We start from the raw sequence: 20527 nt of genomic DNA on the forward strand, positions 1-20527 counted from the left end.
GCTGCATCAACAAGCACATTATTGTGAAAAGCTCTTGAAAGCAGCGTTGCTTTAAGAGGAGTTTTGTCTTTATGAAAAATAAGTGTTGATGCATTGAACTGGACATTAGACATTAAAGTTCAACTGCAGGACTTTTTTTTTTTTTTTTTTTTTTTAATTTAAAGCTTTGGTTAAGTTTTACTTCACACATGTAATTCACTTACATTGATTTGTTTAAAAATGGCGCTTTGTCATATTTTTTATTTATTTATTTTTGTTAATCATTTTAGGAAATTCTAATCGTTTCCTTTTTGTCCAGGTCATCATGAGCACTTAAATACCCTCACTCCTGTGATAAATGTTGACTGCTTTGTAAATCTCATACCAAGTGTATTCTCTACAAGCTCCGAGGATGCCATCCTCCCATGACTATCCTGTCCTCTCATCACTCTTCAGTCTGCCCCAGTATTCTTGGAAAGTCTCTCTCCCTGGACTTATTTCCTTATATGGCACATGCTTGATAAATTGCCTGTATTGATGTGAAAGATCTATGTCTTCATGGAGAAGTGGTCATTATGGAAATAAAACAAAGGGAGACATACTGAGGCCCTATTTGTGAAGGCATCAACCATCAAAGGCATTTTTGCCATAAGATCATACTTGGCAAATTATGTGGATGATGTAATGCTGTTTTTGTGAATACTGGCCCAGAGTCTGTTCAACACAAGCAAGGATTCTCATTTTTCAAATCCCTTATTTGACTCTCTCGGAAACTATTCCTTCAGTGCAACTTAAATTTAACGACCGTTTTTGTTAAGATGTCAAAATAGGGCCTCAGACAAGATTGGAAACGGGGTGATCCAGTTCTGTAGATCCATATCACACACATTCTTTTCTCACTCATCCCCCTTTGCTCCCCTCCAGGCTCCATCTCGTCTCCGGGATGGCGCAGAGGGTCGGTGACTCCCCGGGTCACCACCATCCCGTGCCCTGGCTGCCAGCATGACATCGACCTTGGAGAGCGCGGCATCAGCATGCTGTTTCGTAACTTCACCCTGGAGAGCATCGTTGAGCGCTACCGCCAGGCTGCTCGTGCAGCCGTTGCAATCATGTGCAACATCTGCAAACCTCCACAGCAGCAGGAGGCCACAAAGAGCTGCATGGACTGCAAGGCGAGCTACTGTAACGAGTGCTTCAAGGTGCACCACCCCTGGGGCACACCCAAAGCTCAGCACGAGTATGTTGGGCCCACTACGAATTTCAGGCCCAAGGCAAGTACCGTCACTGACTGGGGGGGCAGGGATCGGTCTGTGTTTCAACGCATTCTCTATTTATCTGTTGTTACTTAGAAAGACTCAAGACACTCAAACAAAATTTTCCTTCAGTTGGACTGTGGAGAGGGTCACAGGGCATAAGTTGTCATGAGTTGAAAATAAACACAAGCATGTATAGAGTCCTCAATGCTCAGTCTTTCAAAAGATTGAATATTGGAAATGTCTGATAAGGAATCAGGTGACGAAGATCAACACAAGTAGCTTGAAATCTATCTGTCACTATCTGGTTTACCAAATGATTAATTGCTGGTCAGAACTGTGTTTCATTCACGTTAGATGATCCTCTGATTAGTCATATCTTAAATCAGTTAAACAGTACAAACATTGATGCAAATGTTCCCACTTTGGCATAATCTAATTAAAATGAGAGGTTTTGAATTCATCATCTATCACAGTTTTCTCTACCACTTCCAGTGACTCAGATTCAATGGTCTTAGGATATTTTCCAAATGTAAAGTCTTGTTGGAAACTTGAGTTAGTGGCTTTATCATTACATCGCACTGATCTGCTAAATCCCATTGTCAATCGAACGGCAATATATATATATATATATTAATATATAATATATATTCTCGGCTAAATTCTGATCAGGATCTTGGCGGTGAAGAAAAAAGTGCTGATTTAGATTCTATTTTTAGACACTTCAGAAAATAGTCCACAGAGAGCTGTCTCGATGTTTTAAGGCCATGTTCCTGTTTCACTTCACCTAATTTTTGAACGCTGTAGAATGAAAAGGCTCTTAAAATACAACTGAGTGTGTCTATGTATGGGCCATTTTAACTCACCGTCATTCTGTTAAACATCTCAGGTGCTCATGTGTCCGGAGCATGAGATGGAGAAGGTCAACATGTACTGTGAGGTCTGCAGGCGACCCGTGTGCCACTTGTGCAAGCTGGGAGGATCCCACGCCAACCACAAAGTCACCAGCATGAGCAGTGCCTACAAGATCCTCAAGGTATCGCTTTCAGATCAGAGTGTTTTGGGGTGTCAGTTGAAAATACTGGAATTTGCATTGTTGTTATTGTTGTCATATGATGGATAGATCAAATAGATCAAATCCTCATAAGTGTCCTCAGATTTTGAGAACTCCATTTAAAAACCTGGAACTGAGTAAAAGCCTTTGGATAAGAAATATCTTCCCATTCAGTGGGATGAGTGTTGGGTCAGTGCGAAACTATTAAACAAAAGCCTTAAGAGTGGGCCTTTTGTTGCGCTGAACCGACCACTGACTGGTCCCTGAATCTCTCATCTCCTGCTGTAATATTAATGTCCAGTCTGCACCAGACCGTAGAAACCAGTCTCTTTTAGAAACTGGAACCCAGCGTCATTAAAACTAATTACCATCGCGTGTTGTCATCAGATTTTTGCTACTCAGCAAAAGTCGTCTCAATCACTTTGAGTGTTTGGTTTAGCTTATGTGGAGACAAAAATGTCAGGAGATTGTGTTTTAGGACTGTTTGGTTGCTATGAAAGCTCTAGGCAACCCAAAGGCACGTCAAACCATCAACAGAATGGGTGTTGAGTGAAATACATCGACTAGTAATTTAGTTTTGTTGGCACGAAAACTCCAGGTTAGTGGACGTGATGCTCGGTGGATCAGCAAGTCGAGGCAGAATCTGTGTGAAATTCAATCTGCTGCATCTGTGTTAACACTATGGCGCTTAATATTTAATAAGACGTTTGTTCCCCATGATTCTGTGTGCATTGTGTCTTCAAATTGTCGGAAGATATATCAGATGTCCTGATTGGTCCCGGAAAGCCTTCCATTAGCCAGGAAGTAGTTTGGCTTTTGGTTGCTTTGAACAGTAATGCACCGTCATATCATTGTGATAGTATGGTGAATGTTGTTTGACATGTTGCACCCACTGAAACAGGCTCTCACGTTGCATCAGGCAGAGTCATTCAGGGTCATCCAGAGCACCCTGCACACGTCCAGGACTCTGAATCAAGCAGGGAATACAATTTTCACAACTGCAGCTGTGAGCCAAAGGAAGTCAAGCGAAAAATGTTGTGGCACATGTTAGAACTGAAAGGATAAATCTCACCCTGTTCTTTTTAAAATGGCACATATGAATTTAACCTTTCTCTGGATGCAGTATTAAATGTGTTATGTTATGATTTGTCATCTTAGCACAGCTTCAGTTTTTGAAGACTTAAAGAAACTCAATCACTTCATCTGCTGCTGATCTTTTCTCTCAACAGGAGAAGCTGGCCAAGAGTATCCATTACCTCATCAGCAAAGAAGACCAAGTCAGGACTCAGATTACAGAGCTTGAACTGCTCATCAATCAGACTGAGGTGAGAGAGCTGACTCACGCTGCGGCAGCTCTGACATCTTTTTTTGCTTTCTACTGTACTTCAAAAATGTTCCAGCATGCCCTACAGTATTTATTTTACTTTTAAATCTTTAATGCATTTATTTTCCTTTTTATTATCATTATTAACTTGTTTTTATTTCACAAGAAGATGAAATCACACTTGTCCCTTGAAGCTATTTTTTTAGATAATCTCTTCATGTTGTCTGTTTTTTGAAAAAAAAGTTTTATTTATTTTCACTTTAATTTTCTTCTCCATTTATCATTAGTTTGTATTTGTATACTTGTGACTCTATTACAGCTCTTAAAGTCTTTATTAACCCTTTGAAAAATGGTAAATTGCAGTATTTGTACACCCTTGAAATATAGTTAAGTTCCAGAAACTAGAATGGATGTGTGTTAATTCCTATACACGGCTCCTTCCTTACAGAATACAAATATTTAAATAGCTTTCACAAAACCAGTCTGTGAAGCTCGAGAACAATTGCACGTTCTCTGTTTACGAATAAGGAAGGTCACTAAACCAACAGCATGCAAACCACACAAACAAGGAAATGCGGGATTTACCTACGAGTGGCATGTCTGGGTTTTTGGCCTCTGAGCTTGTTCCCCTTTTACTTTGCTGCTGCTGGTAAATGGGTTGTTGTTTGCTTTAAACGTTATTTTGAGGCAGTAAATCTTTATCTTTATGTTCTTAAGCTGTGTAAAATGAGCTTTCTGCTTAACTGAGTATTGCCAAAAAAAGTATATCCTAAAACATTTAACTGTGTTTATGTCCACCTTGATTTAACACAACACAACAACAATCACCACGGTCACCGTTGCTTCAGTACAGTTTTAAGGATGGAAAACAAAGAGAATGACCGCTCAGTTGGTGATAATGTACTGAAGATGTACTGACTCAGTCCCCTCTGAACCTTCTGGAGAAATGCTTGTGGTAGATCCGTGCATTTGGGGAGGAACTTGTGTTTAATTTGCATTGTACAATCTGGTAACAAAATTATCTTCTTACAGGAAAATGGCCAACTAGCAGAGCGTCAAGCCAATGAGCACTTTGAGCGTCTCTTTGAGACTCTGCAGGAGAGGAAATCAGAGATGCTGAGGTCCATCGAACAGTCTCGAAACCGACGCCTGGACCAACTCAAGGGCCAGGTATGAAGTACCAGGACTGGACTGAATTTCATTTATGAGAGTCCTTTCTATACATGTGTGCTTGCTTTTACTCATGATATTCTTACCTGAAGAAACATAAATCATGCTTGCATTAAAACCATGAAGATTGCTTCCTTAATCACTTCATTATATACCTGTTGAATGATTAAAATAACAGTTGCTAAAATGCTCTGTCTTTTGAAACTATTTTCCAGGTGGAGGAGTACCAGGGCATGCTGGAGAACAGTGGTCTAGTGGGCTACGCTCAGGAGGTGCTGAAAGAGACGGATCAGTCCTGCTTCGTACAGACTGCAAAGCAGCTACACATCAGGTAGAGCAGGATGATACTGACAGTCCTATTTTTTGGTTACAGCGAGTAACTTTCATAGGTCTGTTTTTGGTAAAAACTTTGTATATATATCCAGAAATAAATTGAACCATTTGTGTAAATTAACACTTACAATCTCAAAGCACTTGTCAGTGGTAACAGCAGTAATATAGTGTGTGACAGTGCTTCTGTCTCATGTCTTGAAGTTGTCCTCAACGTTGTCCTCAGGAGCTGAGCCAGGCCTTAGAGAAATTGTTATTCATAGCTTTCACTGCTAAAATCCTAACTGTAAACTGTCAAATTAATAATTAAGCAGCTTAGTAAGGATCACCAGATATAAACCTGATTGCATGAGCAGTCACATCTTGAAGTCTGTAATGATTCATCAACTGTTGCCCACACACCGTTTATCATGAGCGACGTCTTTCCTGTTTCTTAGTGGATTTCATAAGTGGGATTTGGCCTGTTTTTATTTTAGTGTTGAGAGCATCAATCTGATTATGTGTTTGGGTGACTGGAGTGTGTCAGGAACACACAAAGCCACGTGCACAGAGGTTACTAAACTCGAGGGCAGTGTCCAGTCACTGTCACCGTTTTCTGCTCTAAGCTGACTAATTGATCTCCATTAGCAGCTTTGGATAGTCAGGAAACCTTTTCACTCTTGAGGGCATGATACTGTGGCGTGTACAGTCTTCTCCTGTGGACGTGAGCTAGAGTTTTAATCTCCTTTTTCACTTATGAAAGTCCATATAAATATAGATACAACTATATAATTGACCCTAGAGTACAAGATTCAAATATGTTAGAAGATAACAAATATAATTGAAAAGTCTGCCTGTGAATAGCAGCCCTATTTTTGTGTCTTCTGTACCATATTTAGTGAAAATACTAAATTTAATGCTAATCAAGAAAAGCCTCCACTGAAATATAATTGATCCTATTTTGTTTGTGTTGTGTGTTTTTCAGGATCCAGAAGGCCACAGAGTCTCTGAGGACCTTCCACCCTTCAGCTGACCCCTGCTTTGATGAGTTTGTGCTGGACACATCCAGAGAAGAAACTCTGCTCAAAGAGATGTGCTTTGGTGGAGGTACAACAGAATCTTTTCAGTTAAATGGCGTAAGATGAAAATGAGCTAAAAGTGAGAGAAAAGGAGCAATATTTTATTCCCCCAAATACAGTAACTACTCCTCCACGTATTATACAAGTCAAGCTAATGAAATTTTCTCAGATACCTGACTTGAAACCTGACTGAAACTTCTCAATTTAAATCATGAAATTTTAACATGTTGTCAGGTTGTTTTGTCAGTCCTCTTTAAAGGATTCTCTGTTCTCATACGCTGTTCCACTTTAGTGTTTCAACACATCCTGTCTCAGAGATACTGTGTTAAGGGACAAACTGCAGCGATAGCTTGACCACAAGTAGCTGGGAAAAGAAGCCATGTTAACAAAATCAGTGTCATGTTTGTCGACCTTTGTTTGTGTGTCTTCTAGACCACAACAGAACTTGCCTTAGATTTCAGGATTTTGCCATTAAAAAAAAGAAAAAAACAAAGAAAGAAAAAAGTTAGTTTTACAAAAAATATCTTGCTGTTTTAAAACAAGACATCTGCTGGGAATAAGCTGTTTGCCATCACATGCACAGCCCTGTTGACTGTGCCAAGAGGTCAGAGGTCACCCTTTGGAATCTATATTAAATAAACAACCCTGGATATGCTCAGAGTGGATTTTATTGTTCTATTTTTTTTTTGGTCTGCTGATTTACAAAGGCTTTGTTCTGTAAAGGACTGCTCAGGTAGAAGTTTGCGTCTGTCTACCTTCCCCCTAAGCATGTCAGAGTACAGCCAAAATGTTTCTCAAAGAGCCACGAAGGACTGAGCAACTTCAGAAAATGTTTTCAGACATAACAAATGATCAATAAAAGTTTCCAAGGGCAAAGATCAAAAGTCTGCAGATAACCGAGTAGGCTACAAATATAAGTCTAAATAAGGCAGTGTAGATACTGACTGAGAGATGTGGCGCTTTATAAGATGACGATCTTCAACATGTGTCATGTAGCGGCTGGACTGACGTGTGTGTTGCAGCATTCATCCACAACCTGATTCATATGTTTGTAACATGGCTAAAATTCCATGCATATGCTTCACTAAAGCTGGAGATTTGCGCTATTGTTGTGTTCACTACAACTGAACAGCGCATTAATGGAAGCATAGTGAGGTGTTTATACTGGGTCCACCTCGCTCCCATTCAAAGCCCTGCGTACTGTAACTGCTCTGTGTCAATATAAAGTAAATGTTTTGGATTTGAGTGGCAGCTGTGCCTCCAGATCTCAGCATTCCAACATTGTTAAAAATTACTAAAGGATTAAACCTTTTTGACATCACTGACAATATGGAGGTCTGTTGGGCTTAGAGCAATTACCCTCGAGTGGATGCAAGTAAACAACTGCCAGTTGTCTCAGTGAGTGTTTGTGACAAACAAGGCTGTGAGTGACATGACTTTGTGGCTGTGGGCTTTTGTTGCTCCACTGGAGAGCAGCCCTGTTGGTTTGTTTAGAGTCAGTGATGTGAGATTTATCTCAGAGGCTACGGTTTGCTCTGTCTAGACTGGAAATGGACCATTATTTCGTCATTAAACAAATTACAATGAGTGGAGTTGATGGTTTCATGAAGGAAATGCTTTACAAACTAATGTGTTCAGGAACATTTGATTCTAACAAATGGATAAAGTGTGTTTATGTTGTCCACACTTAAAGTGAAGAGAAGTGTTGTGAAGAATTAGGTTTTGCAGAAGGATTTCTGTAGGCGTGAATGAATGTTTGTCTTTAATAATCCCTCTGGGCAAATTCAGTTGTTGAAGCAGCAAACGACACGCTTTAAAAAAGGAGGATATAATAAAGCAGACAAATTAGTGACAGAGTTACATATTACAGAAAATACAGAAAACTGATTTCTGAACAAAGCAGCTATGATAAAAAGCAAAAAAAAAGTAAATTGTTGCAGATGTTTTCATGACTGTGTGTAACTTCACTGTTTTTGTGTTTTTGATTTTCCTAAATTGGATATTTTCATCAATGCTTTAAACCAAACCTAAAATGCAAACGTCAGCGATTCTGACACTGATTATGATTAATACTATGAACAGGACTTAGGCTTGTTTGAATTTTGCGAATTGTTGTGTTTCCATCATCAACACATCAGATCACTTACTTCATTTGGGCTTTCACTTTGAAAAGCTTAAAAATGACTGAATAATGATTATTTGGCTTATTTAGATTTCTTTAGAGTGGAGAACATCAAGTGACTGCTGCACCCTTTTGAGAAGGTGCTGTGTGCAGCAGTTGGGTGGCAGTCATGTTGATGTGTCCTTAATGTAAGTGGCCTGTGGGAGTTAATGATGCTCTTAGCCTGAGCTCAGAGAAAGAAAAGAAGGTGAAGGGGCATTTATACCCTGCTGTGATTAAATTAAGGTCTTTGCAGATGATGCAGCAGTAAAGAATCACTGTATGGATAGTGTGTGTAAGCTCTTATACTGCAGATCTGTTGTACAGGAAAGTGAATAGACAATTAGTTTTTTTTTTTTAGGGTTTGTTTATAGTGTTTTTGACAAACCTTAGGCTGATTTTTAAATATCTTTTCAAGTTCTGATGATTAATTGATTGGAGATTGATTGCTAGCCATCTTGATGGTGTGTAATGCTACATGTGTTTGATTTTGCTCCATGCCTAGAGCTAGTCCTTGTTGTTATAGTCATATCTTCCCCTCTTGGATGACTGCATGTTTGTGCTCCCCAGCGTGACCCCAGCAGTGGCCCTGCTTGCGGGTTTTGACCCCCCATGCTCTGCTTCTCGAGAGGCTGTGAAAGAGTGTGTTGTCTAGTGTAAAAGCCCATTTGTCTTCCGGTTCAAACTGGGACTTTCCAACAAATGTCAGGCTGAGAACAGTGCTTCTCTTGACTATTTCCAGCTCGTGAACGTATTGGAGCACAGGTTCAAGTATATTGGAGCAGATTGTAAGGAAATGCTGAAAGTCAGGCGCCACTCACAGTTGGGGAGGGAGCAGTGGAAATGGCTCAGAGTCAGTTTCGCTTCTGGTTTCTCAAAAATACCAGTTTGTGACTTTCCACTGGAGTAGTAACGCATTGCTTTCTACTCCTGGTCTAACATGAAGGCGGTAATGGTGTTGTTATTGGGTTTAACAAGGATGGAATAAAAGTCTTGAGTGTATTGACTCAGGAAGTTTTGTTCTGCAGTTTATTTGTAAGGGACTGTGACTGATTGGGAACAGATAAAAGATACTGGAGCCAAACTTAACTTATAAGAGACAAGAAAGGGCATCTTACTTTATCTGTGTTATTTAATAATGTACTCCCTCTAATGTATCTGCACATACAGGATGTTGCCAACATGAAAGTGCATAGGGCTTTAAGAGGACACAAGCTCATGAAGGAGCTCTTGTGCCTGGAGGAAAAGGATTAGCCAAGTGACTTTGGAGGCTCAAAACACTCTGCAGCAGTGGTGACACTGGTCAGAGAGAGGGATCTGTCTGTAGGAGAAAAGCGTTTTGTAAATAAAATGATTGGGAACATGAAAGGGTGGACAAATTAGGAAATATTGCAAGGGAAATGAGGAGGGGAATTCTCTCAGGAAGCGTGAATAAAGTGTGCAGAAATTCAAGTCTTGATCTTAGAGAGAAAAGACGGTGACCTACACGGTTAGAACAATGTGACTTTGTTTCTGGAGAAAACTGAGGTTTTGGACTGAGAGATAATTGATGAGGTGAATGGAATCGTTACGGAACAGAAGCTGTTGACTCGGATGGGAAGTGGAGCTGTTAGTATGTAGATGAATGTAAAATGAGACCGGTTAGTGCTTCTTTGTAAAATGAATGTGAAGAGAAAGTGGAAGAAGAAGGGGAAGGTGGCAGAGAGGAAGAGAGAGGTGGGGGTGGGTGCTCTGCAAAGTGCACTTCCAGGCACTGAGTCCATGTGAAAACCTCTTAACAGGCTCCGTTATGCAAGACAGTCTTGTCCTGAGTGGATAGTCCTGATCTAAAATCTAATCTTTGCCACACTCACTGCTGCATTTGCTTAAACCCAAGTTATTGAGCTGAAGGACTACACTAAGCATGATTAAGGCACAAGAGATTTTACAGGAATTCCCTTGTGCTCGTAGTTTTTTTTCCCCACCTTGGTGCTTAAGTTCTGCTACATCCTGCTAATCACCAAAAATATGTTTTCCAGCATCTTTCGTTTGAGGACCTCTTGCATCCCCGGTTTCCGTTTTACTAACTGGTTATTTTAACTTTCTTTTCTCATTGCGTTTTTCTCTCCAGTTCCAGACCCTCCTATAATTGACTTGTCCACCAGCAAAGTCTATAACGAGGCCTCAATCTGCTGGAGGCTGTCCGATGACCACCTACCTACTGATCACCACGTGCTTGAATACCGCAGGTGGGTGCAACAGAGGACTGTGGAGATCCACAGGCAAATTATAACTGTTTGGAAAACAAATCAAAATTACTTCCATAATCTTCTTTTTCTTCAGACTTGGAGGACCGAGCCAGTCCCCGTCCCAGGAGGACGGTGAGGACAGTGGGGTCTGGAGGGCTACAGACAGGGTTTACGGTCCCAGCACTGTGGTGTGTGACCTGGATCCTCACAGTCTGTACGCGTTCAGAGTCCGCAGCTGCAGGAACTCCATGTTCAGCCCCTACAGCCACGAGGTCACCTTCCACACACCACCTGCACCTGGTGAGTCTGACAGGCGTGGTGGTGTTTTCCCACGTGATGTTAGTCTGTCCCTTGAGTCTTTAGCTTTACATCAGTGAAAGAATAGGAGGAAAGAAGGTGTTGAGGTAGAGTGAAGACACCGGTTGATTTCCTGAGGAAGAAATATTACTGATGTTTGGTTTTTTTTGTTTTTTTTTTAAATGGCATAAACTTTGACTGCATTTTTTTTCCCACATTCAATTCTAGCTGTGTTATTGTTGATGATGCTAAGCGAATTAATTAATTGACAAACAGTTATTATGTGCAGGATTAAGCTTCTGTCTCTCTGAGAAAAAGCCCTGTTACTGGGCCTCTTTTTGGCCAAGGCAACAGCTAAGCTCCTCTATCCCCTTTATTTCTCAGTGCACGTCTGAGTGTTTCGCATCGGGGCTTGCATTTTTTGGAAGATTATCAGATGACAGATGCTTTGCTGTTTTTAAATTTTGTAGCATGCCTGGTGGAGGTAATGCAACAACAATGGTGTTTTATTTCATCTCCATGGTAATCGTGGCAGTGCTTCAGATGACTGAAACCAGTATAGCTTTTGTCTGAGTGTGTGGGAGGGGATTGTGTTGTACAGCTTGGAAAAGACACCCGCACTTGCATCTGTTGCTGGCATTTTAGGCTTGCCTGACATACGCAAGGTGGAATTCATTAAAAACAATATCATCAGGCCCAACCATCTGCTGGAACTTGAAATGAAATCAGATCCTCCCAGTGGAGACCGCGTCTCTTTGATTTATATTCTCCTTGGCAATCACTTCATTCTTCCCGCCTTGGACTTCTTGTGCCGATTATACATGCTGCAAGTGTAAAAGTCTGGGGTTTGTGCAGATGCACTTGACACACTTACTTTCTTTCTTTCCTGATGTTTCATGCAAGCGTACGTGACATGTCCCTCCCCGATCTGATATGGCTCTGCTTTGAGTGCTTCACAAGCCTGGTCATTTGTGTTGTGATTGGAGCTTCCACATTCCTGTTCCCTCTGGTTCATGTAGGACTGAGCAGTTGGATTCACTGTGCGTCAGTAATGAGGTGAAATTTCAGTCCGGGATGAAACGCAAAGGACAAAACATGCTCTTGAGCGTACATGGGTGTGCACGCGCACACACACACACAGACACACACTCACACAACTCATGACGCAGCATGAGAGGACACAATTACAGACAACAAATGTTTCAGCTGTACCCTTGGTTGAAATTATAAAGACTTTGCATCATGTAAGCACTTGAGTTTTGCATGTCAGGATTTGTCATTTCATGAGTAAGGTATGAGTCTGTCCCTGACATGGAATGGGCATCGTTAACAGCCAGTATGCTGGTTGTGGTTGTGAAGTGTTTTCTCTATGAGGTCCTGCTATGTCAGCACTAACTTTAATGTGAATTTTTTTTTTTACATCTGCTACTTGACTGGGTGTGAAATTTAATATATAGCTGGATGCTAATCTCATGTTGCATCAGTTATGTTTTTCTCTATTTTTCTTTTTATTCATTTGTTAAATGACTGGTAGCTTCAAGCTGTAGCGCGAAGCAAATATCATTGGTTCTTTATATTGCAAACAGTTAAACATAACACGTGGGCTAAGTAGATCCATTATTTTTGGTGAACAGTGCACATAACCATGTCAATGAGCAAAAGGTTTAATCCGAATTTCATAATCAGAGACTACAGTCTTGCATGTGCCCAAAACATATAAAGCCTAAAGCCCCTTTGCTTATGTTTCTGACTTGTATTATGATGTATTAGAATTTAGGTTTCAGTTTAGCCTGACAGGATAGTTCACAGTATCAGTGCATCCCTGCCACATAACTTCACATAAAACTGCAGCACTATTGTCTGGTCAACCTTATATATCATAATGATCATGACCTAGTTGTTGTAAGGACTTCCCTCTACATATGCAAATTAGCTGGTCTTCCACTGTAGAACTTAGTTTGCATGGCATGGCTGAGTGAACGAGCATAATTATGCCAGCCTATATGTATCCTGGGTTATGATAATTGTGGCCTTTGGCCCATAAACTATTTATAGAATGCATTTAATTGCATTCACTTGAGGAATATAAATGGCAGTTGCACCGAAGAAATGAGGATTCAGTTTCATTGTACTGTTGTTCTTCATTTGTGAAGAAGTAGGGCTTTGTGATGTTCGTTAAGATTGTACCACATCGCCCTCTTGTGTCAGCTCTTGTCACCAGCCCAGTTCAGGCCTGCTCAGTCCCACTCAGTGGGAATGAGGTGCTCCCTTTTGCACGAGTTGTATGCACTCACAAAATCTCATTTCTCCTGTCTCTTGTTTTCCCTCATCTCCTCCTCCTTCACCTTCCTTTGTGTCCTTCTTTCTGCCCTTTTTGTCTTCTCTCATCTGTCCTTTGTCCCATTCACCCACTCTCTTCGCATACAGTCTTTGGTTTCCTGTTCAGCGACAAGTGTGGCTTCAGTACGGAGCGACTCATTCTAAACAAGCAACGTGACACAGTGGAGAACGTAGCAGGCATGGCCTTCCTCCTTGCAGCAGATCGTGTGCAGACGGGCAGCTACATTGGACTAGACTACATAATTGGGGACACGGGCATCACTCAGGGAAGGTATGCCAAAAGCTGACAACACTGGAACTTTGTACAAAGATCAGCAGGATGCTTTATTCGCTGCAACAACAAATTACTGATGTGCAGTGAGCCTTAATGTAAGACACAAGCAGAGGAGCATATAATGTGTAAATCTGTAAAAATTAATAAAAGACCTTATTTCTAGACCAATGCTCCACAGTACATTAGAATTAAACAAAGTGGCATTAGACTGTCAGTCCTGTCTGGATATGAAATAATCAAGAGAAAGGGAGCAGAGAAGGAACTTTATTTTTGATCAGAGGATGGACGGCTTATTGCATTTCTGTGCCATTTTTATCAGCCTCCATTCTTAGAGTTTTATCTCATTAATCACTGATATTTTTGCATCAGAGATGTTAGAGGGCAAAGAGTGTTTTAGTGGGTTATCATAATTTCCAGCCCTGCAGTAAAAAAAATGGAATTGCTCTGTTTGTTCTGCAGACACTATTGGGCCTTCAAGGTGGAGCCGTACTCCTACATGGTTAAAGTTGGAGTAGCCTCCGACTCAAAGTTGCTCGAATGGTTTCACAATCCCAGAGATACCAGCAGCCCAAGGTAAGTGCAAGCACAAGAAATCCATTAAGAATCAATGAACATTTTGTGGAACTTGGACCTAAATTGTTCAAATTCTGTTTCCATTTACCTTCTACATACCTGCCTGCCACACGCACGGACGCAAACATTCTCAGTACAGCGATAAGGGTGTTTGAGTCATACTTAATCCTGTGATGTAAGAGAACCAGTATAAACTTGTAAAGAGCTTACTCACAGACAAAGCCTGCCTTTCTCATTGGATCAACTCATGGAAAAACATGTAAAGGAAAGCATCATTTATACAAATAGTTTTTAATTCTGTGGTAATTACATCATGCTTGCAACACCAGGCAGCATTCAGCTGGTCATTTGAAGACTGAGTTTTTTACATTCAACGAAAATGAATTACAAATCATGAGTCTGAGACGAGTAGAATGATGATATCAGCCTGCATTTTTATGTTTAAAAAATGAACTCTCTCTGTAGACAGGAAATGAGTGTGTAACAATTTTGTTAATCAGATAATTAGCAAGAACTCATTGGTTCAAACTCTTAAAATGTGAAAACTGGGTTTGTCTTGATATGTTTGTAAAGACCACACAAAAATGTCGCCTTGGGCTCTGCAGATAAGTTGATGATGAAAGTAATCTTTAGATGTAGCATTTATTAACAGTTTGCAAAATTCAGTCTTCACACACTTGATAAATTGAGGTTATTGCTTTGCTTTCAGTTGTGCACATGATTTTGACACTGTCTTTAGTATAATTTTTAAACCATTTGATAGAAACACTAACAAACTTATGTGTCTGTGCTCCTTCTCCTCCTCCTTCCTCCTCCACCAGGTATGACCATGACAGTGGACATGACAGTGGCAGTGAGGACACATGCTACGAGCTCTCCCAGCCCTTCACCCTCCTCACCCTGGGCATGGGCAAACTCTTCATCCCCAAGGCTTCTTCATCCTCCTCCGTTTCCACGGCAAACGCATCCGCCTCTGGTGACCCTGGCAACCGTGTGCTTCCCATGCCACAGCGGTTGGGCATATGTCTCGATTATGATGCATGCCGGGTGTATTTTTACGACGCCGACACCATGAGGTGCCTTTATGAGAGGCAGGTTGATTGCTCGGGAACCATGTATCCGGCTTTCGGCCTCATGGGCAGCGGCAAGGTTCAACTGGAAGAGTTCATCACCGCCAAGAGACTAACCTTTTGATGGAGGGGGCTGGAGTGTGTCGATTCATGAGGACCTGCACTAGTCAAGCATGTTCTGGGAAGAGCAGATTTTATTGACAGGGTGATGCAGTACAATCCAGACTGTATTTCAGTATCAGATGAGGCAGGATTCTTTTGGTCCTAAATGTGAAAATGGATCTCTGCCACAGAAAGGCCTGTTTAGGTTTGGCATGTATAATGTATGATGCACACACAAGAGCATGACACTGAGCACTAGTGTCTTCAGAGGCTAGTGTATGGTATGTGAAAGGTCTTCTCTACATACCAAAGTCTCAGTATCTGTTAATTGTATTTGACCTGGTTTTAATTGCCAGATGTGATCAGCTGTCAGTGTAGTGGAACTGGCTGCAAAGTTAGCCTGCAGCTACTTTAAATCTTTGTGTTAAGTTGAAACGCCTTTGAGCTTACACTTTCACTTCCTCTTTTGGCGGGTTAATGTTTATAGATTATTTTCTGTGTACTAACTATTGGGTGATCTTTGTTTCTTCGGCTCTTTTTCTGTAACTGTTTGTCTAAATGTAGCAGTAGGTTAAGCTGTAATCTTGGTGGACCTGAGAGAGCCTTGTAGCTACTTAAAAGCTAGCGACTTTGTGCCTTTTTTTTAGGGAATGGCTAAGTTAGTTTTCTCTAGCAAGCAGATGTCGATGTGTTTGCACAAGTATTATGGACATACTTATCAGCATAAATACTGTATGTGAATTTTACTGTAGGTAGAGTTCGTGTGGTGTCACAGACACCAGTGTCCAAGTTCTAACAGTCAGTAGTATTCATTCAGACTCGTCACTCACCTATTTAATCTTGACTTTATCACAAAAAACACTACTTTTCTTCCTTGTTGCAGTTTTTATTCAGCTGTCTTTGCACAATATGATTAAAGAAGCCTCGCACATGATAAACTTTACAATCATCACGTCTTGATCACTATCTAGTCAGCTTTTTCACTTTCAATGTTGGAGACGTATTCACGTTCACAAAAATGTTTACTGACACACTCGAATCCTGGAGGTAGTTACTTGGATCTAAAAGCCTCTCACTGTTTTCACTGCACTGAATGTGACTTTCAACATCTTGAAACCAGCTAGGTACCACAACACCGTGTAGTTGTAGTTGACATCAGTTTGACAGCCGCAAAGTCACTGTTAGCCAAAGCATGTTGGTTCTGGTGCTGACGTATGTGCAGCAGCTCTGTGTCTCCAGCAGCCTTTAAACACAGTTCAAAAACAAACAACAAAAAAAAATCCCACAGTTATTCAGGTTCACACAAAAAGTGCTATCACAAAACACGCTGTTCAGTACTTTTGCTATCAAAACCACCGTTTACTTGCAGTGCAGACACATGGAGTGTAGCATATTACTACGTCACTGGTGAGTTTGGCTGTCGGATGCCTCAGTGGTTGATTGGCTTTGATGAAATCAGCCCAGATATTCGTGTTTAAGAGAGCACACTTCACAGACTGTTTTCTTGGGTTTTGTGTAGATGTATATTGTAAATGTGCCTGCACATGGGTTTCCTTGTACTTTCATGTATATTTTGATTTCTGGAGGGTTAGGGTAAATCGGTGTATGCGCGTTTTCTCAGGTTTCTGGCCCTGACTGGGGCCCGATGCTACCTACCTCTATCTGTCAGGCCTGGAAAACCTTATCTACTGTACCTTTCCTCACAGAAACGAGTTTGTTTTGATTTGCAGCTTTGTGCGTAACAGTCAGTTTAATATCTCCGCCTTCTCTTTAATGTCAAATGATAAGCTGATCTTTCAAAACGCTCAATTTTAACTTCCATGTACATATTAATCCAGAGTATATTATTTTCAGTAAAACAGACGGCATCTTAAATGTTGTCAGTTGGTGTTTGCTTGTAGAAAGAGATGTGTATCACTGTTGGTGGAAATCGTTCAGCTGCCTTTGTCAAGGGAGTGTTTTTCAAATGGTACTAACAACCTTTTCTTCCTCCTTTTTGTGGTGTTGGTTTGGTTAGTCAGTTTAAAATGTTTTTGCTCATAGGGTGTGGAACACTTTTTTGTTTTGGGTTTAAAAAAAGAAAACCTTTAATAAAAATCATCCGCTTGCATTCAGCTGGACAGAAACATTCTCCAGTCTGGAAAACTGAATATTGGATTTCTGTGACTGTGTATTTCGTCTCACAGGGGTTTGTTAAATATTGTGGTCACAGACCTGAACCCTGATTCCTATATTTTAAAAATGACTGTTTAAACAAACATGTCTATGCATATAAGAAATGACAGGGCAGGTTCATGGTTTTCTTTCCATCACAGAATGTATTCCTGTTATTTACAGAACAAACGGCTGAATGTTCTTCCCTTTTTCGTTTTTGAGATGGTTTTCTACTACTGGCTTGTTCCGCTCTCCATCACAGCACATTCATGTATTTACATAGAAATCTGGTAAAATGCTTGTCATCTCAATGTGCACAGCTGATTTTTTGAATTAAAATGCGTCCTGCAATAGCCTGCATTTCAGTGATGAATTTAGAACCAAATACTTTGCAGGCTGGCTCACAATCTAATTCCAAGCTAGCACTTTAAAAATCTGTAGCATGTCGGCGACAGTTTGGCTCTGCAGGTGTGTGAAATAAATGTGTGTGCAATATTATCAAACAGGCTGTAGGATAGACGGACATAAGCCTATCAAGACAATTTGCACTGTTAAGTTTATTTTGTGGTTTTAAATCGGCTTTTCCTTGATACAAAGTGAATTTTAAACACTACTTATTTTTTTTTTTCTCACTCAGATTTACTCTGAACTCTTAAATTAGTGACAGTGCATTTGTTCCTGTGTGTCTTCTCCAGAGGATTTGGATGTGGTGTGTAGGTGATGGGTTTCTGTATGTGTTGTATGTAAAGATGTGGAAATATTGTTCTTTGCTCTGATTCCTGGAAACACTACACTTTTTAATTTGCTGTGTGGGGATTTCATCAAATAAAACTAGTGTGTTTTTAAAACAAATTTGTCTATGTAATATTATTTACCTATTTGTGCAGCTGTATCAGAGAAACTGATCAATTTTACATCTGTGACCTCATGCAAACCTTGAGCCAGACAGAAATCACAGCCAGTACTTTATGCCAGTAACAGTCTTTCTCTCCTTACAGTAGGATTTCTCCTCATTTATTCCTTGTGGTATTAAAAATGCCGTCTTGCTTTTGATACACATTTTTGCATAATTACATATCTTGGCACTGTGACAGCATTGTAAAACCTTAATCTTTAGTTTCTTTATATTGTTCACGTATTGAGGTGTGTTTAGGATGTTTGTGTTGTAGTACTTATGTAATGGCTTAACTGGGACATTTGCTTCCAAGAGTGATGTGGCAATGTGTATTACACATGTGCATTCTGTAAAACCAGAGGAGCTGAGTTCATTAAGCTATGGAGCTTTCTATACAGTGTCAGTAACATATACAAACAGCTTTGCTTTTGTGAACTCAGCATTTATATGATGACACTGTTTCTGACTCTTACCACCACCACATTCCTTTTTATTTATCTTTTAATTGCATTGCATTTTTGTCACAATACATTTAATTTTTAGTTTCTTACTACCCTTATATTGGATATATTGTGTTTAGTAGCTTTAATTTTTGCTTTTTGCCCTCTTTTGTACATGTAGTCTTTATAGTACATATGGCATTCAAGTTAGTCATCTTTACTCTTACTTATCGCGAGAGTGGCACTTGAATTTTTATGTGTAGTATCAATAAAGTTGATCTTAAAGCGAACAAATAGCTAAGGCTAGGGATGCAAAGTGAATACCAAATCCATTCAATATGGCTGCAGTTTAACTGCTGCTTCTTCTCTGCGTGAGAGGAGTTTAATGACACCCCTTACGATGGGTTTATTGATGACATCCAGCCGGACAAAGACTGAAACTGTCCATCCAACCACCTGCTGAAGGATGCTGAGCTGTTGGTGGAGGATGGGAGGAGAGGAGGAGGAGGAGGAGTAGGAGGGACGTCACGCTGTGCACGCTCGCGGCCTGTCGTCGCAACGCGGAAGAGGAGGAAAAGAGACTCCACGTCACTGAGGTGTAATATTTGCGTCAGTGCAACACAAGGTGCTACCTCAAGACGATTTCAGCACTATTGTACGATTCCTGCTTTCCTCGTTTAGGCTATAATAACTCGAATGACCACAAAGCGAAGACACATTCGTCTGTCTGCGCACTGAGCGGCCTCGGTAGAGACAGTGGGAATAGGCTGAAGGTAAGTTACGGTACGTAAAGGGACGTTTGCGCGTTTGTCCGCTGCCTGCTAGCCAGCCCCGGCTGAAACACCGGACGGTCCCTGTTACAGTATTTCCTCTGAGCACCGGTGACCTTTAAAGACTGAAAAAGGCTATATGCTGCATTTCATTGATATAACGTCACAGGGGCCATTAGCGGCAGAGTTTGCCCGTAACGGTGGAGTGTCGGTGGTTTGACACCGCTAGCTTGTCTGGATTTAAGGTCGGTAGCAGTCAAGCAGCAGTCGGTTGTTGACGTTTCGGGTTGACAGTTGTTGGCGTCCCGCTGGGCCGCTGCAGGTTGCATGCATTTCCCCCTTCTGCATCTCATCCGATGCATATAATCTGATAACTGGCTATAGATAATGAGTGGACAGAATAAAAAAAGCAGCCGGGCCTGTTGAACTGTTTTCAGAAGTGTTGGCACAGTAATACTGTAAGCACACAACAATAACATGCTAAGGCCCTTTCACTGTTGTGTTGATATTGTTGGCATAAAACGTATTCTCCAAATAATAACGAGCAATCGCTATTGACTAATTATGACAGAGTGCCACTATATTGTGAATGGACGAGATATTTCTTCAGCAAAACCCCATCTTATCTGAAACCTCATCTGTTACACATGAATATCAGTTTATTCATTGTGTTACCACGACTACGTTTACTACTCATCAGGACTATTTAGGCTCGAGCACAGAAACTTTATAAGAAAACACACATTTTTCACCATACGCATCCTGCAAATGTTTGTCCCGTCTTCAATTCACTTAAATTGAACGTCTGTTGTGCGTTTGGTGGGCCAAGGGAAACACCGATGCTAAGTGTTTGCAGTGTTTGGGTGGACTGGATGTGTTGGTAAAGTCCTGGCCTGGTAGTCCGAGCTCTGGGCTATCATAGATTTCGCTGTTGACAGGTATGATATGCAGATGTAGGATTGATGTTCATGCAGTGGGATATGTAGTCTGACTTAAAAGAGGTTTTGCAGATTCTTGGCTCAGCCCAGAAACAATATGGCTATCAGGAACAACCT

At 40.8% G+C, this 20527-nt stretch overlaps 2 protein-coding genes across 8 annotated transcripts in view; both read left to right on the plus strand.

Annotated features, from left to right (window-relative positions):
* Nucleotides 1-18219, plus strand: part of trim36 (tripartite motif containing 36) — a 29915-nt gene extending 11696 nt beyond the window's left edge. For all 4 annotated transcript variants that reach the window (XM_046387639.1, XM_046387640.1, XM_046387641.1 and 1 more), the window contains exons 3-13: nucleotides 904-1250; nucleotides 2122-2268; nucleotides 3516-3611; nucleotides 4643-4780; nucleotides 4996-5111; nucleotides 6075-6196; nucleotides 10440-10557; nucleotides 10652-10857; nucleotides 13282-13465; nucleotides 13928-14041; nucleotides 14863-18219. In XM_046387639.1, the coding sequence (XP_046243595.1) occupies nucleotides 904-1250; nucleotides 2122-2268; nucleotides 3516-3611; nucleotides 4643-4780; nucleotides 4996-5111; nucleotides 6075-6196; nucleotides 10440-10557; nucleotides 10652-10857; nucleotides 13282-13465; nucleotides 13928-14041; nucleotides 14863-15235 (1961 nt within the window). In that variant the 3' untranslated portion in view covers nucleotides 15236-18219. The remainder of the gene's footprint in view (nucleotides 1-903; nucleotides 1251-2121; nucleotides 2269-3515; nucleotides 3612-4642; nucleotides 4781-4995; nucleotides 5112-6074; nucleotides 6197-10439; nucleotides 10558-10651; nucleotides 10858-13281; nucleotides 13466-13927; nucleotides 14042-14862) is intronic.
* A 1033-nt stretch (nucleotides 18220-19252) lies between these two features.
* Nucleotides 19253-20527, plus strand: part of ccser1 (coiled-coil serine-rich protein 1) — a 113063-nt gene continuing 111788 nt past the window's right edge. For 2 of the 4 annotated variants that reach the window (XR_006843251.1, XM_046387643.1), the window contains exon 1: nucleotides 19254-19475. The gene's annotated coding sequence lies outside the window, so the exon portion shown is untranslated. Of the gene's footprint in view, nucleotides 19486-20527 lie in introns of all 4 variants that reach the window. The other 2 variants (XM_046387644.1, XM_046387647.1) reach the window with 2 other exon arrangements.

This window comes from Scatophagus argus, chromosome 4 (assembly GCF_020382885.2).
Source record: "Scatophagus argus isolate fScaArg1 chromosome 4, fScaArg1.pri, whole genome shotgun sequence".
Classification (NCBI taxonomy): domain Eukaryota; kingdom Metazoa; phylum Chordata; class Actinopteri; family Scatophagidae; genus Scatophagus; species Scatophagus argus.